Raw genomic sequence first — 16903 nt, forward strand, 5'->3', positions numbered from 1 at the left:
CAACCTGGTGTAGTGGAGCAACCCCCCCCCATGGCAGGGGGGTTGAAACTAGATGATCTTTGAGGTCCCTTCCAACCCTAATCACTCTATGATTTTATTGATAACCAAGCTGTGAGGTGGGGTGTCTTTTGCCGCAGCCGTGAAGGTGTAAGACAGGACAAGGTCTGTAACTGGAGATACTGTCTTTTATAAGCCCGCTTTATCTCGGGCACGTAAAGCCACGATGACGGTGAACATTCTCCCTCCGCCTTCCCTGCCGGTCACTGTCTGTGCCACAGGCCCTCGCCCTCTCCCGCAGGGCCGCACCCTGCCTCGCCCCCGCCGCACCAGCGAACCCGGGAGGTCTCTTCCCGGCAGGGCGCTCAGACAGGAGTTTTTCTCGAGTTAATGAGTGCCAAGCAGGAGGTGTCATCGCGCTCCTCAGGAAAACTGCCTTTTTTATGGAACTTTGCCATGATTAAGAATGAATCGTAGGCTGGAAGGTTCCAGTAAGAGCAGCTCGGCCTCGCAGCCCGCAGCGGAGCCCGGCGCGATCGGCCGAGGGGGCACCGGGAAGGTGCGTGTGTGGCCGCGCACCCTGGGGACCGCCTGCCCCCGGCCCGCGCGGGGCTCCGCCGGTAGAACCGCGCCGCGCCGGGGCGGAGCGGAGCCTCGCACACCGGCGGGGCTGCCCGGCCGGTCCCGTTCCGCCTCCGGGCCCGGCGCGCGCGGACGGGCCGTGACGCAGCACGTCACGGGGCGCGCGCTGCCGGTGCTCCGCGCCGGAAGTGACCGGGCGAGCGGCGGGAGGGGCGCGCTTCCGGGTGCCTCACTATAACCCTTCCGGGCGGGGGCGGCCGCTGCCGGGCGGTTCCCGCGGCGGAGGCGCGGCGGGATGGAGTGAGGCGCGGCGGCGAGCAGCGGGGCGGCGGCGGCGGCGCGGCTGAGCCAGGCCTGGCCTGGCCCTAACGGCCGCCTCTCCCTCTCGCGACGGCGCGGGAGCTGCGGCGCCTCGCCCTTATCCGCCGGCGGGCCGGGGCTATGCGAGGGCCGCGCTGCCGCCTGCCCTAGGCCCGGGCCGCGGCGGCGGCGGGCCCGGCGGGGGAGCGGCGAGCGGCTGCGGGGCCCGATGCGGGAGTACAAGGTGGTGGTGCTGGGCAGCGGGGGGTGGGGAAGTCCGCCCTGACGGTGCAGTTCGTCACCGGGACCTTCATCGAGAAGTACGACCCTACCATCGAGGACTTCTACCGCAAGGAGATCGAGGTGGACTCGTCCCCCTCGGTGCTAGAGATCCTCGATACGGCGGGTACGGAGCAGTTCGCGTCCATGCGCGACCTCTACATCAAAAACGGCCAGGGCTTCATCCTCGTCTACAGTCTGGTCAACCAGCAGTCCTTCCAGGTAAGCCCGCCTGGGCCCCGGCTGAGCGCGGCAGCGCGCTGGGGTGAGGATGAGGATGGCCCCGGCGTCCCCTCTTCGGTTCCTGCCCCGGGGAAGGGGCTCGGCCGAGGAGGGAGCTGTAGGGTCAGCCGTGTGTGCGTATAAACCCCTTGTCTCCAGAGGAGCAAAAGTGAAAATGTCCCACTCGAAAGCGCGTTTACCAGCCCTGCTTCCTGATGGAAAACTGCTTGCTTTGCAGGGACTTATCAGGGTGCCACCATTGTTAAATCCCACGCAGTGTTGGAGAACAATGACCCGTTCCCACTTCCCTCGTAGAAATCTTTTGGCACTCCCCTTTTGTGAAGAAATCACTCGATATTAAAATCGAGACTTCCCCTTCCCCCCTACCCCTCTTCTTAAAAAGCCTGTTTCTTCAGTTCAGCTTGAAGCGAGTCTTATTGTTCTGCAGTTGTGACTTGTTAAGTAAACTATTTTCCACCCCCTCCTTCCAAAATATATTCCTGTCCAGCATAAGCCCGATGCTTTCACAGCATAGGTGGTGTGCTGGGGAGGAGAAGCAAGCCATGTGTGATAATTTGTGGGTCTGGATTTCATTTCTACTATTAAAACTCTCCAAAAACTCAGAAATATCACAGCCAGTAACTGGTGTAAGCTGCCTCGAGAAACGAGGCTTTATTTGTGGGGAGTAAGTGGATTTAGCAGCACTGCGTGCAGTGCAGGGATTTGCAGCTACTGCCTTGGCTTCAGTGGCTGAGTTGGGTGAACTCCAGCTGCCTGGCAAAACCTTGCAAACCCCCACTGAAGCAGTATGTTTCCTTCTGCTGAAGGCTGAACTTTATCTTAGCAGAGCCCTCGAAATAGCCTGAGTACAAGCTGAAGGCATACTTTCTTTGGAAAACATCAGCAATGACATTGGGATGCTTCTCCCCTTATTTTGGGGACCAGTGAGTCCTTGTTATTCGAGGAATGGACATACAGTTAGCAATCCACCCTGTTAATATTTAATTATTCTTGTCTGTCTGTAGCATGTTTGCTCTGAAGCCTGTAGGTGTAAACCACTCTGTAGTTCTTTTGCACAGTGGTAACTTCAAACGCTGGAATTGCTTTGTCTCAGAACTCTGCAAGAATTTGTAGAACTTGGTAGTACTGATAGTAACTTAAAACACTCAGGGGGCAGAGGAGGCTGACTCAGACTTTCAAGTGTAAACTCCCAATGTTAGCTCAGACTTGAGTAAATGCATCTCTAGGTAATAAAATCTCTTTACAGCGTCTAATTTGGTTACTTACATGTGATTAAACGTGTTCACAATGAATTATTCTAAGCATTCCAGAAGTGAGAAGACTTAATTTAAATTACCAGCTTTCTCAAGCTGTAAACTGAACACAAGCTTCCTAAATGATTGTGTAATGGCATGCTGCTGCTAATGTTACAGGTTGTTGGACTCGAGACAGTTTTTTCAGAAAACTGAAATCAACTTTCAAAGCAGCTGTGCTGTATCTTCTTCTGGCTGAAGTGAAATTCTCTCTTAGAGTACAGTAGTCACTTTCTCCTTGTATATAAGGATACATTTTATGAAATGTATATGCATTTATATAAAACAAAAAAATAACTTTTATTAAAGATGGATAATAAACTTCTCTGAGTTCTAGATCTGCATGAATATGGCTTTAAGAAGTCTTCTGGTGTGTTTTGAATGTTCAGTTGCATGGGAGGGTTATTAAAATGTGGTTATATAGCAATTTCATGTGATTAATTACACGTACTAACCAGTTGGATTGTTTGATCAGGACATCAAGCCGATGAGGGACCAGATTGTCCGGGTGAAGAGATACGAGAAAGTTCCTCTGATCCTTGTGGGGAATAAAGTGGATCTGGAGTCGGAGAGGGAGGTCTTATCTGCAGAAGGCAGAGCCCTGGCTCAGGAGTGGGGCTGTCCCTTCATGGAGACATCAGCCAAGAGCAAAACAATGGTGGATGAACTGTTTGCTGAGATCGTCAGGCAAATGAACTATGCCTCCCTGCCTGAAAAACAAGATCAGTGTTGTACAACTTGCATCGTCCAGTGAGAGAAATTAAGAAAAACCTCAATCATGGCCATACAGAGCAGGTTGGTGGAACAGTCATATAACTAATCGAGGTGCGTAAGTGTGCTGCTGAAGTAAGCAGATGAAGTGTGACAGGGAGTCTGAAATCAGGTAGTCTAACCTGGAGGTAGCCTTCCAAAAGAGACCGGAACTTGTGCATTCGGTTCTACATGGCTGAGTCAAATGAACTTCTTGCCTTACTTCGGTAGGGTTAGTCAGGGACCAGTGTATTTACTTGCAGTCATTTTACAATGAGACAAAGTGCATGATCTCATCTGCACCTATTTTGACTGTCGGTGCTGTATTTGACATTACATTATCCTTAATAATGTTTTGTGATGTTGCAGTGGGTTTCTTCATTGGTTGTAGTTGTATGAATTATTTTCAAGTAATGGGAATTACCCTGGAGTTCAATGGGGTTATTGTGACCAAGTTTCCCAGTAGTTTTGCTGACAAGATTTTGAGCTTGTTTTTTTTTTAAAAAAAAAAGAGAAAAAAATTCTGTGGTACTGAAACTGAGTTTACTTAGAGTACGTTTCTGCCTTATCAGTGGAATAAGTTTAAAAGAGAACCATCTCTAGTTGTGAGGAGTGGCTTGAAGCCCACGTGTACTAGTCAAGGACATGTGCAAAGTGCTTTTCATCTAAACTTTGCAGAGCAGAGAACACAATATAAAATGGCTTCCCAAGGCACGACTCTGTCCTTTCCCAGTGACTCATGAGAGGTGTGGCAAGAGTGCAGTGTTCAGAGGGGCCTTCTTTTAGAGAAGCTTCCCCTGTCTCAGGTATTGCTTTGGTTTTTACTTTTTTTCACAAGAGTAGCTGCTCTTTGCCCTGCACACGTGGTGGTCTTTCTCAGTACCTTTTTCACCCAATTGTGTGGATAGATGTGTTCCTCTGCTACACACAATAGCGCTGTTGCTTCTGTGGAAGGTGGTTCTGGATCCCCCTGCTCTTGTTCATCCTCGTAGCCTTTACAGGTCTGTTTTCGCCATTGGCTTGAATCCATGTTACTGAAAAGGGCTCTTCTACATCACTGGTAGCTCTGGGTGCAGCTAGCCAGTCCCTCAGACCTTCAGTTGTCTGTCAGACCTGTCTTGGCAAACAACTCGATGTGGTGATCTCTGAGGGAAAGTGCAGGGATGAGGGAGGACATGGAAATTCGGGGGAAAGAACTGCCCCTCTTGACAGCTGCACTGATTGAGTCTTAGGCTCTGACTGCCGTATTAGCAACTCCTGCTTGAGTCAAAGGAGCTTTTTGTGTCTGAGTGACAAGAGGGAAAATAGGTTATTAATGGAAGCTTTGGACTATGTATCCTCTTTAATGTTGAGTGCAAGGTCAGAGAGTGAAGTCTCAAAGCTTGTCTTTGAGATTGTTATCAAGTGCTTTGTGAATGTAAAATTTTAGATGCTTATGAACCTAGCACTGTTGTACTGAAGATAATGCACTGGTTTTATCTCCAGTTCTGTGAAATAAGGAAGCACTGCTATCCTCATGTAAGGAGTGTGTGTGTAAGTTCAAGATTTACTTACTGAAGGGTGAGCAAACTGCTTGTATTGGAGCAGAGCAAAGTACAAATAAAGTCTTTCCTTGTACACTAATCCCTAACACGGGCAGAGCTGTGTAGGGTTGTAGGAAGGAGTAAATCAAAGGAACTGCTGCTTTTTCAACTGAGTGCTACAGGGTTGATATCTTGAACCACTTACAGTAATGAAAAGTTTCAGCTGTTTTTAAGGCAGCTTCACAAATACGAGGACTTGAAGCATGGTGCCAAAGGTTATGACAATCCCCTGAGTTACTAGTGGTTCATCTTGTGCAGGTTACTATCTTCAACTCTGACAAAATCAGACCTTTTATCCATGAAATTTAGACTTTCAGAACTGGTTTCTTCAAAGGGAGGCTTCTTTGTAACTTGGCCAATTCTGGCTTCAGCAGTAAATATTGAGTTTAATCTTAGAGATGAAATTGAGGCAGAGGCAGGGCCATATGTTATTTCTTTGAATTCTGACTTATGCCTAGATCTGATGCATTTCCTAAGCAAAGCATGCTTTTGCTTCTGAAGAAACCTCTGTATTCTCATGTCTTTTTTGATCTCTTGACCTGGAGGAACCTGAGCTTCTGTAATACAGGTTTCCTCTCCTTCATTCTGTCTAGCTTGTAACATCACATCAAGCCTCTAGCAGCAAAATATTTCCTTGCTTCTAGGAGATGCTGCTTCTGCCTAGTGTAGTCTCGTCACCTGTACCAAACAAGTAAGTCTCTCCTTCCTAAGCAGCTTCCTATTCAGTCCAGATCTTACCATGTCTGGAACCTCTTACTACTGATCCTAGCTCTTCACAGGCTCCATGCTCTGTATTTTTCATTTCAGCCTCATGCTTTTGGGATATTTTCTTCTCCCTGGCTCCTACTCTGTTCTTATTCTTTGAGTAGGTGTAGGATCCCATTAACTTTATGATAAGCCTTGGCTGCCTGATAATTTCTGTCTGATGTGCTCTAGTGAGAGCTGCTGATGTTGTCTCGTGATAGCTGTAATCAGTTTTGTAATTCTTCTGCTTATCTGTGATCCAGGGAACAATTGCTGTTTCTAAACATCTGCTTTAGCAGTGAGGCCTCCTAGGTAAAGTGAAACTGAGGAAGTGGAACCAGCTGTCTGAAAACCTGTGTATAGGAAGTGAGCTTGAACTACAGCTCTGTCCTAGCATAATCTTCATCATCTCTGAGTTCTGTTGCCTGTCTGTGTCCAGGAGGAGTCTTGGGTCTGGATCAGTTAGTTCAGAATTAAGTATGTAGAAGTAGTTTGTGTCTCTACAGTTCTGATGGAGAAACCAGTGGGAGGATGGGGGCTGGATTATGTGCTGGACCTGGTTTTATCTAAGGCTGTTTCGGTGTCAGTTATAACCACTGACCTCTTTTCGGTACTGATACCTCAACATATCTGTCAACTATGATGTGTAGTTTCTTTCATGACATTTTTGAGTAGCACTGGCTTTAGTTACTGTTCCAGTCAGCTGCCTTGGCTGAAATGAAGGATGGAACATAACTACGTAATCAGGATAACCCATAGCTCCTTTTGAAAATGCGTGGTGTTCTTGCATGCTGTTTCCCCCTCCTTCCCTTTCCTGCTTCTGCAGTGGTCTTCTGTCATCTCATTATCACATTCAGAGATGTGAGATTTCCAGTAGCCGCTCTCTGTTCCTTGCTCCAGTATTTCTTGAATTTTCAGTGTGACAGTGTTTTGTGTTTTAAATCTTCTTTAAAACATGACACTTCTTACAGCGCTGGTGCGTTAAAAGTTTTCTGCAGAGGTGCTAATCAGAGTGTGAACATCTTAATATTGGGGTGAAATACTGATGCTGATTAGTGATTTCTGTCCCCTCCATTCATGAGTAACTGGTACTAGGAAGTGCTGAAGGAAGAGTACTCTGCTCTAGGAATAAAAACTGAAAGTATCCTAACTTCTGGTCTGTGTGGCTAATCCTACTAGGTTGTCTTACATCCCCCTTTCTCCTGCCTGCTCACAGAAGAGAACAGTGTGCTGTAGACATGTTGTGGGCAAGTGAAGCCAGATAAGGTACTGCATGGTGCTAGTTATAGTAACTAAGCACAAGCTGAATGGAAGGATGACAGATCTGAGGTGGGAGGTCCCTAAACTGCTAATACAGGGATGCTGAAAGAGCGTGTTGAAGAAAATACCATTACATGTTTTCCCTGTTCTTACTATCCTCAGCAATTCTTTGCTGGCCACAGCACTGGATGCTGGATTTAGGTGAAGTTTTGGGATGGATCTAACTCTTTTAGGATGAGGAGCTGCACAGTAAATGGTTTGCATCTCTTGTGCCCTAAAGAAAGATAAAATGCCTGTTAAGCAGCTCTAATCTCTCCCCCTTAAAAGCTGTGTGTTTGCTGTTTTGATGGTACAGGGACCCTCCCCATCTAAAACTTGTGGACCAGCCACGGGAGGGGTGTGGGGGGGGCATGGGGAGATAGGTACACACATGCTTAGAAAACAAACAAGCAAGAAAGCAAAACTTGGCTGTTTGCTCCTGTCAGCACAGCAGTACAGCTCCTGAGTTTTGGGGGTGACCAGCTGTTGGACAAGAAGGGGAGCCCTGACTGTCACAGCACTCTGTAGTGACAAACTGTTAATTGAAAGCAAATCAGTAGCTGAAAAGAAACAGTACGGTAGGAAGCATAAGGTCCTGACTCCTATGGAGAAATAACTTTGAGAATAGAGAAGACTCATCAAAATCCCTGAAAAACCAAGTATCAAGCTTCAGTGAAGTGCATGCGTGTGCCTATGAATGACAGGTTTCTACAGACTTTGAGCTTCAACTAAGGCTTTTAAGATATCTCTGCAGATCAATCTTGTGAAGCACGAGCAAGTTATCCGAAATACAAAGATGTGTTGGTCACGTCGGTAACGCTGCTTACTTTTGTGTGCATGACTGAGAACAGTGGCATGCAGTCCTACCTCTGCTGAGGCTGAATCTGGTGAATGCTGAAGGGTTTTTTTGGTAGTGATTTAAAGGATCTGAATGCTGAGAACTCAGATGTCAAAATTAGTTGGCTCATCTGCCTGTTCCCAGAACTTGTGCAAAATGCCATTGTTTCATGTTACTGGGTGATGCAGGGCCTCCTCACCACAAGTGCAAAGCCTAATGTGTACCTCTGTCCAGGAGAACTTCCATTTCCTAACTGTTTCAGATCTTTAGAAGCAATTCAGTATCCCACAGGGGCAGCTGTTAAAAAGTTCATAGCAGCAGGTTGTCATCTGATTGCCTCTTGTAGTACCAGAGTTAGAAGAGAAGAACTTCAAGAATGCCAGTGCTTTGGAGCTCAGTACGGAAAACTAGCTGTTCTGCCCTGTGGGAGAAGCTGAGTTCACTCTGTGTGTTGAATATGGCTTTCATTAGTTCTTTCATTTAAATTGCAGATAAAACTCAGAGGAAACTTGCACAGATGCTGCTTTGGAGAACTTTCAGCCCAGGTTGCAGAGCTGAGCCTTGGTAAACCTGTCTCTATTACAGCACATTGCCATCCATCGAAGTGCACAAGGTCGGTGGCCTCCAGGATCCACACACCTCAATCAGAATGCTTAGCATGTTTACCATAAGTTTAAAAATCTGTTCTTTATCTATCAGTCCTTTTATAGCTTTCTAAGTTCATATAATGGCTAATATGCAAGAGTTCATTTTTAATATTTTAATTGATTTCTTTAATCAATTTCTGAACTTGTATTTATTAAATACTTAAACTCAGTATTACCTACTCAATGCCTTTTAAAAGAAGAGAGTTTTAATGGAGAATAAATTGAGCCTTAAACAAATGGTTACTTCTGTATATTACCTCGCATCAGTGCTTATTTCTGTTTGCAGAGTTTTCTCCTACATTGTAGTTGGTCATACTTTGAGACTTTTTGTTTACGTGTGACAGTGTGCTGAAAAGATACTGAAGGCACCTCTGTTGTATGGATGTAGTATCCCTTTTCTTGGCAAATGCAGCTGTGATACTGTGTTTGTAACTGGTCTGATTGGACAGTAGGGATTATTTGGAATGGGATGTAAAGTCTCCAGCTGATGTTTCTTTTCTTGCAATCATGGGTTTCTTAAACTCATTTAATCAAAAATGACAATTGTAGCATTGAAAACGGCAGCACGCTTTTCCTTCTACTGAGTTTCTAAACTTGCTTGTTTACAAATAGCTTCTTTATGCCTTTGGAAAGGGATAATGTATCCTTCAAAATGGGCTGTATGCCTAGTCAGTCAGCTCAGTTTTGCCTGGCATGTTGAGAGACATCTAATAGACCTCTGCACATGTAAATCTAATGCAAATAAGATCACTTTACATTTTATAGTTCTTAATATTTGTCTTTCTGAATAATATTTTAAAGCAATATTTGTTAAAGTTTTTCTTGCACTGTCACAAATTGCTTTTTAGTTTGTTTGTTTTTTTCCCAATAAACAAGTTTAATATTAGAGACAAGTTGGTGTAACAAGGGGAAAAGCACCAGGTTTCAGTGATACTAACTGCAAGTGTGCTTTAAACAGCCATTGCCTTCCTTATTGTTTACCTGATCAACATTTTCTCCGAATACTTGAAAATTTTAACAGTAACACAGGTATAAAGAGCAGAATGAAAATGTACAAAGAACAGATGAAATCTTTTTGTTTGGTTTTATTAACATGTTGCATACATGAGAGCTTTTTCTAGCAGTGGTTTAAAATGTGTAATTTTTTTTTGCAGAAACTTAATAACTGCAGCTCACCTACTGCACCAAAGTTCTAGGTTTTTAGGAGCCCAGCTTTAGTCATTTGAACATGCTTCTAGAAATGTACATTCTTTCCTTGTAATAGCTAAATAACTTTGAGAAAAGCTCCAGTAAAAGCAGTGATGGATATATGAGGTTAAGCAGTTTAAAACTCACGAATTGTATTGTGGATGATGGCATTTGAAACAATAAAAGATCACCGGTACAGTATCTCAACATTAATGTGTTTTATTGGTAATAATGCAGGCTGACTTTACAGCGTTAGCAGAAATAAAGATTCTGAGTCTACATTCAGTGTTGAATTTGAATCCTTAAAGGAAGAGGACACCAGGTTTTCTGCTTGGGTATCGAAACACCTTTTGGTTTTTTCCTGTGGGGTTACTTGAATTTTTTTTTTCTTCCCTGGTTTGTACAAACTTTATAAACTGGCTGAGGCTAATACTTAGGTTTGCACTTTAATATCAGAATTAAACCAAACCTTGTATTCAAAGTAGAGGGTTTTTTTTAAGTGGTGATTGTTGATTCTTTTTTTTTTTTGTAGGTTGTAAGGAAGTAATAGGAAATAGAAGTAATTCCTAAAGATCTTAGTTTTCCTTTTTCTAAGGGGGAGAAAGTTGGTTAATGTTAATCAGTGGTTCATTCCTATGGGTAGTTATGAAACCAGTGTTCATTTTCATTGACCTCAGCACAAAATAAATAAAAAAAAAGAAAAAAAGAAAAAATAATAATAATAAAAACCTTAAAAAACTTGAACTAGCTTAGAGTGACAGGACTGGGAAAACGAGAGATGGTTTCTTCAGCACACTTTGGGGGGAAAAAGGGACCAAAAGTTATTTTAGGCTTCCTCAATAGATTGCATGTGAAGTTGCTTATTAGAGTTAAGAGGCTAATAATAAATCAATATGTATTGTCTTTACTATGGCATCTGATTAGGAGTTGTTCAAATCACTGCAGTAGGGCTCTACAAATAAAAATGTAACCTAACATCATGTATCTAATGTACTGTATCTTTATCAGTGATAGGTGAAATCTGGAATAACAAGTGCAAAAATGGAACAATTACCTATAATGCTTTGTAAGAAGGTTTTTTCCAGTAGAATTCATTCTTGTCATTTTGTAAGACAACCCTACAGTCCACCTGTTTGTAACTTTTTTAATAAAATAGATACCTGTATTACCAAACTGGGGTGACTAGTCTGTGTTCAATTTCTTTTAAAGTGGGCTGAAGTGACAAGCTGCTGCTTTGCTTTTTTTCCCCCCCTTTTTTTTAAGGTACTGGTTATTTTAAAACACAATAACCACATCTGAATTTTGATTGACTCTCTTGGCTCAGGGAAGGAAGGTGTACAACCGTGCCCAGACTGCGTGTAACGCTTGCAGTGTCAGACACGCTGAGCAGAGGGGCTGGGGAGCAAGGGCTGTGTGTTACCTTCCTGCGCAAGGCAGGGACTCCTCTGTCAGCTGGCGAGTCTGTGCAAAGCAGCGATGGTGCCCCTTCTCGCAGGCTGGTATAACAAAGCTTTGTTCAAAACAGTTATTCGTATTTGTCTTGTCTAAGTCTTTAAAGTTCTTATTTTTAGTATAGGCTTTTGCGTGTGTGAAGATAGCAATGGCTACGGGTCCTGGCTTCACCTTGCAGTGTCTCTGTGGCTTCTCTCCACCACAGTCATCCAGAACTGTCGTCTTTCCACCAGACTAGCCAAGTAAGCGCTCTTGGAACTCTGCTGCAGGAGAAGCAGGAGATTTTTCTAGAAAACCTTCCAACTGAGAGTGCCCAGAGCTGTTTGATAAAACACTTATCTTAAATGCTCAGTGAAAGCCTCGAGTTGGCCAAGTCAATGATTGTCATCTGGGCGCTGTAACAAATTGCATTTGTAACTGGAGCTGTGTATTAATGTAAAATGGGATTTCAAGTTCAGAGAAACCTGCTGCTTTGTACCTTCAGTCCTCAGTGATGTGTCAACAGGCAAAACCACGGCGCTTACCACCCCTCCTCCATCTAAACCAGTGTTAGCCTGGTATTGTATAATATGTATATTTGTGTGTGTGTATATGTATTGTATAACACTATATGGGTGCTTCTCCCTGCTCAGACATCCTTCACTGAGATGGAGGAGTAGTTTCCATGTTGAGAGGAAAATGACAAGAGAAGGGCAGACTGCCTTTCTATGTGACCTTGGATGAACTGTAGGCTCCCCCTAACCTCACTGGGAGGTGGGGGGTGAAGCATGCCCCGGTTGGGCTGTTACTGGTGGCTGTGGTAGCTGACACCGTAGGACCAATCTGCTTTCAGGTGTGACAGGTGGGTTGATTGGTGTCTGAGTCTGACTTCTCATGCAGTTTAAAGGAAGTTGTAATTGAGCAATAATATTCCTGATTCCTTATGGCACTCAAAATGACTAAGCAAGCTGCTTCCTCTTCCCACTTGTAGGCTGAGAAGCGAATGCAAGTGCAGTCAGGGCGTCCCTGTGACTTTACACCACTGGTTTGTTTCAAAGGGGCTACAACATGTTCTGGGTTCGGGGTTTTTAAGGAAGCACATGAGATTTATGTTTAAGGCCGTTATCTTTCAAAAGTCTCAGTGCTGAGAGTGACCTCGGCTGCTGCTGTACAAGTAGTTGGGTAGTGTCCTTTGTAAAATAGGTGTGACAGCGTCGTGTTGCTTTAACGTGGGCTGGCTGTTTTCAGGGGCTGTGCAGACAGGGTTTCACAGGCAGCTTTTTCTTGGGTTTAACAGTTCCTGCTGTAAAAGTGCGCAGAAACCCCCCCAGTGACCCGCTTCCCCTGTGCAGCTGGAGGACAGGCATGTCCCCGCGGTGTGTTTGGGGAGCAGGAGCTAACCGCAGCACGGACCAGAGGACTTCTCCCTGCCCGCTCCCCCGCGTAGCACGGGTGACACGTAGAGGAGTCGCTAACGAGGGCAGAGCTGGGCCTTGCAGCCGGGCTGGCTGCGCATGGGCACGAAGCGCCAACCGCGTGAACCCGCAGTGGGGACAGCCCAAGGAGGAAGTTCACGAGATGCCCTGCGTGGGTGGAGGGTGAACCGCTGGCCACACCTTGTGTTGAGGAGAACGTTGGTATCTGTCCTGGTAGGCTTGGTTGTAATTACAGTTTGAAGCTAGGTGCAAGTGTCTAGTCGTAATTAAAATGAGATATGGGTTCTAAAACCATATACATTGGCCTGTTTGAGTTATCTCTGCTGAAAAGTCAGCAGTGCTGGTAACTTGGTTTGGTGAGTCAGCGCTCGTTCGGCAGCGGGAGGAAGGAAGTTCACGTAGAGCTGCTGTAGCTGCGGGCAAGCTGTGTCAAGGGATGAGGTGGCCCTGTGCTCTGCACTCTGTGAAAGTGAAATAATGCGGCTTTGGGGTTTTTTTAAGTAGCCACGTTTATCTCTGCCTGGTCAATACAGCTGCGAGGAGCAGAGAAGATGGACTTTCAGCTGTAAATGAGCAACAGCGTTCAATTCAAGGGTCACATCCTATCTGTAGTAGTTTGTTGGCTCTGCGGAGGGCAGCATTGAGCTTATGAGAGCTGCGCTGGAAGCAATGGTACAGTTCGATTACAAGATTGTAGGGGATGAAATCGGCTGTTCTCTGTGGAAACAGTGAATTTAGTGTGGAGTCAATCAATTACTTGCCTTTGGTGCTCTCTTTCAAAGCTGAGGTTCTATTCAAGTCCATCCAAAAAATCTAGAACAATAACTGTGCTAACTGCAGTAATTGATGGGGAAGAGTCTCTCATGTTGCTGGAACCTGCAAAATACTCACAGATCGACAACCTTTGCTGTTTGTGTTTGGTTTGTGATGTGGCCATGCTCCTTGGTGTTCTGTTCCATCTGAGCATGCTGTGACAGCTTTCTAACAGTGACTTACTTCCTCCAAATCATATTTCCAGTGATTAGGCTTGCGTGGGATTTGAGACTCCAAGACACCGCTGGTTACTGGGTGACCTCAATTGTCCTTGCCTCGGAAGAAAAATGGTAATCGTAGCACTTCCCTTCTGGGAACGTAAAGTGGAAGACTGTTAAAGATGGGGAGGTGCTTGGACTTAACTGGAACCAGATGCACCAGCATTGTAGAATAATTTTGAAATTGGACTTCTTGCATGTAAATAAATAAGTGGTCTGGAACCTAAAAGTCAAAGTTAAAAACTTATCAGATTTATGAAAAGTGTTGGTATCTTTCATACATTGGTGTTACTACAATGTAACTGGTTCAGACTTAGACTTTTTGTGCTTCTACTAAAAAGTATAATTGATAAATGACTGCAACTCAGTAAACCAGACACACAATCAGATTTCTAGGAGATTTCTGGCTCTTCAAGTTTGTTTTTTTTTTTTTTCTTTTTCCTGCCTCTAGGCTGGCTCCTTCATCCAGTTTTATGACCTTAGAAGATCTGCCTTGACATTAGATTTAAATTAGCTGGTCAGCCCAGAAAAGAGAAAATGCATTTGCTGTTTGTGACATTCCTTAAGTGCTACTTGTCCTTTTGGGAACTAGCAGATAGGATGATTAATCATCAGCTGGGGATTCATCCTACTGCTGTAACAGACCTTAGACCCTTTTTCTTAAAAGCGAATTAATAATGATCGTGTAATCTGCAACAGCATGGCTGCTATGGGAAAACAAGAAGAAATAAACTGAATTTTCAGCAGAACTGATTTATGTTAGAAAAGAGAGAAATCTTCTCACAGAAGATGGCTGACGTGCTGGAGCAAGCTGCAGTTATGTGGAGATGGTGCAATATTTTCAAAGGTGACATTGGCTAACCACTGCTGGAGGAGGGAGCGTGCGTGGTGTGTATAGTTCCTGCCTCCGTACGTTGGGTTGTCACATGTGATCTCCTGAAGCCCCTTGCAGGCCAGCGGCTCTGTGACCACAGTCACATCGCTGATCCTGGCATTGGTTTCCATTCGATGTGCCAGGAATAAACACAGACTTGCCAAATGCCCTGTGTCTGATCTCAGTGATGCAGATGTATTTTTTAATAGGTCAGAAGAAAGATTTTCGCTTCAGGGCCTGTCCAGCGTCAGGCTCTGGCCAGAAGTACTTTGGAGTCTAGCTGCGAGTGGTTCCTTTCCTTCTGACTGTCTAAGCTGTTTCTCTTTTAGCTGTCAGCACAGTATCTCAGGCCATCTGAATTGTTTCATCTCAGGACCCAAATTAATAATTTAGAAAGGTTTTATGAATGTACCTCCAAAACCTTGGGCCAGTCATGATGTAGGAGTGTTTCCCGTTCTTTGAAACATATCGATTTCATAGCTACTACCCTCTGCCAGAAGGCCCTGGAAGAGGAACCATGAGACGGGGATATTAGCTATGATCACTAGAAAAGTACCAAGCTTCCAGCTTCAGATGGATGCAGCTCTATTGTCCTCCGCTGTCTGCTATGAAGAATGACTTTGATACAACTTTAGCTCTGCCTTCAGCTAAATACCTAGAATTTGGTGGGCCTTGGTAGGACTGAAGTGTGATAAGGATCTTTTAAGGAAGAATAAAAGGAAAAGAAGGGAGTGGAGGAAGAGAGGCTACCTGGGAGGGAAGTGTGTTAACAAAACTCAGGATCAAGATCCATATGGTGAGATGGGTCTGATCCATTGGCCTACAGGCACCTTGAGAACACATGCATTTATTTGCCTAGATGCAATCAAGGCTTACTCAACCAGAGCTAGTTGTCTTGAGCCAAGAGGGAAACCACATCTGTCATGAAAATAAGCAATATTGTTCCTTATAACTCCATCCTCTCCACTAGGATCCAGTCTCTTCACCCAGCATCACAGACTCGATTTGGCAGCTTCCTCACACTCAGCCATTGGCTGTAGGATCCTTTCTGATGATGCTTAGCAAGGGTTTTCACCATCTTGGCCTTTAATTCCCTTCTGAAGAGTTGCTGCTGCTTCTAGTCTCGTAACTCTCTGTTGCCAGAGCTGCACGAGCAGAAGAGCAGACGCTGTCCACCTGTCATTCAGATTTCTGCGGTGTGGTACATGGGGTCTATGTCTTTTCCCTTGGGGTGTAACGTAGGAAAGATCTACATGTGACTCATGGAGAGCCTTAGGAAGGGGGTTGACAGCACTCTCGAGGGCAGAGAACCTGGACAGCTGGAGACCTTGTTGCAGGACTGCTGGATTACAGGTAAGCTTACAATACTTTTATCTTGTTGACACGGGGATGTGCAAGTGGACCAGGAGCAGTTCATGCTTGGAACAGACTAAGGACAGCATCTGCAAGTCCTGTGCTTTGTCCTACTACGTAGATGTGGTAAAATGCATCTCCCTAGCTAGAAATGACTGAATGCTAAGAAATGCCTGAGCCTTTGGAGGCATCAGCACTCCTTTGACTGGATCCAGTCATGAGGCTTTGTTTTTCTGTATAATTGCTTTCTCATGTCTTCAAAGTGATCTGTTTGAATTAAACATCACTGAGTGCTTTTTATATAGCTGTGCCAACAAGAGAGCACAACTGGCATATTAAAAATGAGATAATGTGTTCTGGATAATAGCAGAGCCAGGCTATTATTTAGTTTCTTGTATAGCTTGTGCTATCATTTGCATTTGCTTGCAGCAAACTGCCGCCTTCAGTGCCTGGTTTAGTTTTTACTTAGCGTATAAAATCTGAAAAAGGAAGAAAAGTCAACAATGTAGATGGACCCGCAACAGAGTGTGTTCTTGCTGTACTGAGTCGTTCATCCCTGCAAACTGAATTGTCACCTGTATTTGTCGGTGAGCACAACCGACACGAGAGGGAGCTTGGAAGCAAAGATCTGGTTTGTCCTGGCAATAGTATTCAGAGCGGGGCTGTGCTGGAAAGCACAGTTCCGTAAAGATTGAAAACAGAAGAGAAATGGAAATAAAATTATATTTCAGGACTTTGGTAGCATGAGGTGAGTATCTCTTAATAGGACTTCAAAGAAAGTTTTTACATTTACAGTTATTTTATCTATCGTGTGTCTGGAATTGCAACCCTATTTGGAGTCTTTCATGCATAATTGAGTTTATTTATTATTTTCTCCTGTGTTATTACAGGCAGGTAAAAAGAGCCATTTACCTCAGCTGCTGAAGCTGAAACAAAAATACAGTCACAAGAATAAGATTTGATATGACTCTGCTTCCTTGAGCATCAGAAAATGTTACTAAAATTAAAAAAAAAAAAATGCAGGGGGATTTGGGCA

General features: G+C 44.7%; 1 protein-coding gene across 1 annotated transcript; it reads left to right on the forward strand.

Moving 5' to 3' along the window:
- Positions 1 to 1131: 1131 nt before the first annotated feature.
- RAP2C (RAP2C, member of RAS oncogene family) lies at positions 1132 to 10909 on the forward strand. The gene is made up of 3 exons (XM_086619410.1): positions 1132 to 1380; positions 3169 to 3488; positions 8399 to 10909. The coding sequence occupies exons 1-2, from the start codon at positions 1306 to 1308 to the stop codon at positions 3445 to 3447; spliced, it is 354 nt and encodes a 117-aa protein (XP_086475536.1). The 5' UTR covers positions 1132 to 1305; the 3' UTR covers positions 3448 to 3488; positions 8399 to 10909.
- Positions 10910 to 16903: the final 5994 nt, after the last annotated feature.

The sequence above is a fragment of the Tauraco erythrolophus genome, chromosome 13 (assembly GCF_009769465.1).
Source record: "Tauraco erythrolophus isolate bTauEry1 chromosome 13, bTauEry1.pri, whole genome shotgun sequence".
Classification (NCBI taxonomy): domain Eukaryota; kingdom Metazoa; phylum Chordata; class Aves; order Musophagiformes; family Musophagidae; genus Tauraco; species Tauraco erythrolophus.

What these genes read in the sequence shown, in the direction of transcription:
- RAP2C (XM_086619410.1), top strand. Translation starts at nt 1,306, where the DNA reads ATGCGCGACCTCTACATCAAAAACGGCCAGGGCTTCATCCTCGTCTAC. An exon ending in TCAACCAGCAGTCCTTCCAG is followed by an intron (nt 1,381 to 3,168) that starts GTAAGCCCGCCT and finishes TTGTTTGATCAG; the next exon opens with GACATCAAGCCGATGAGGGA.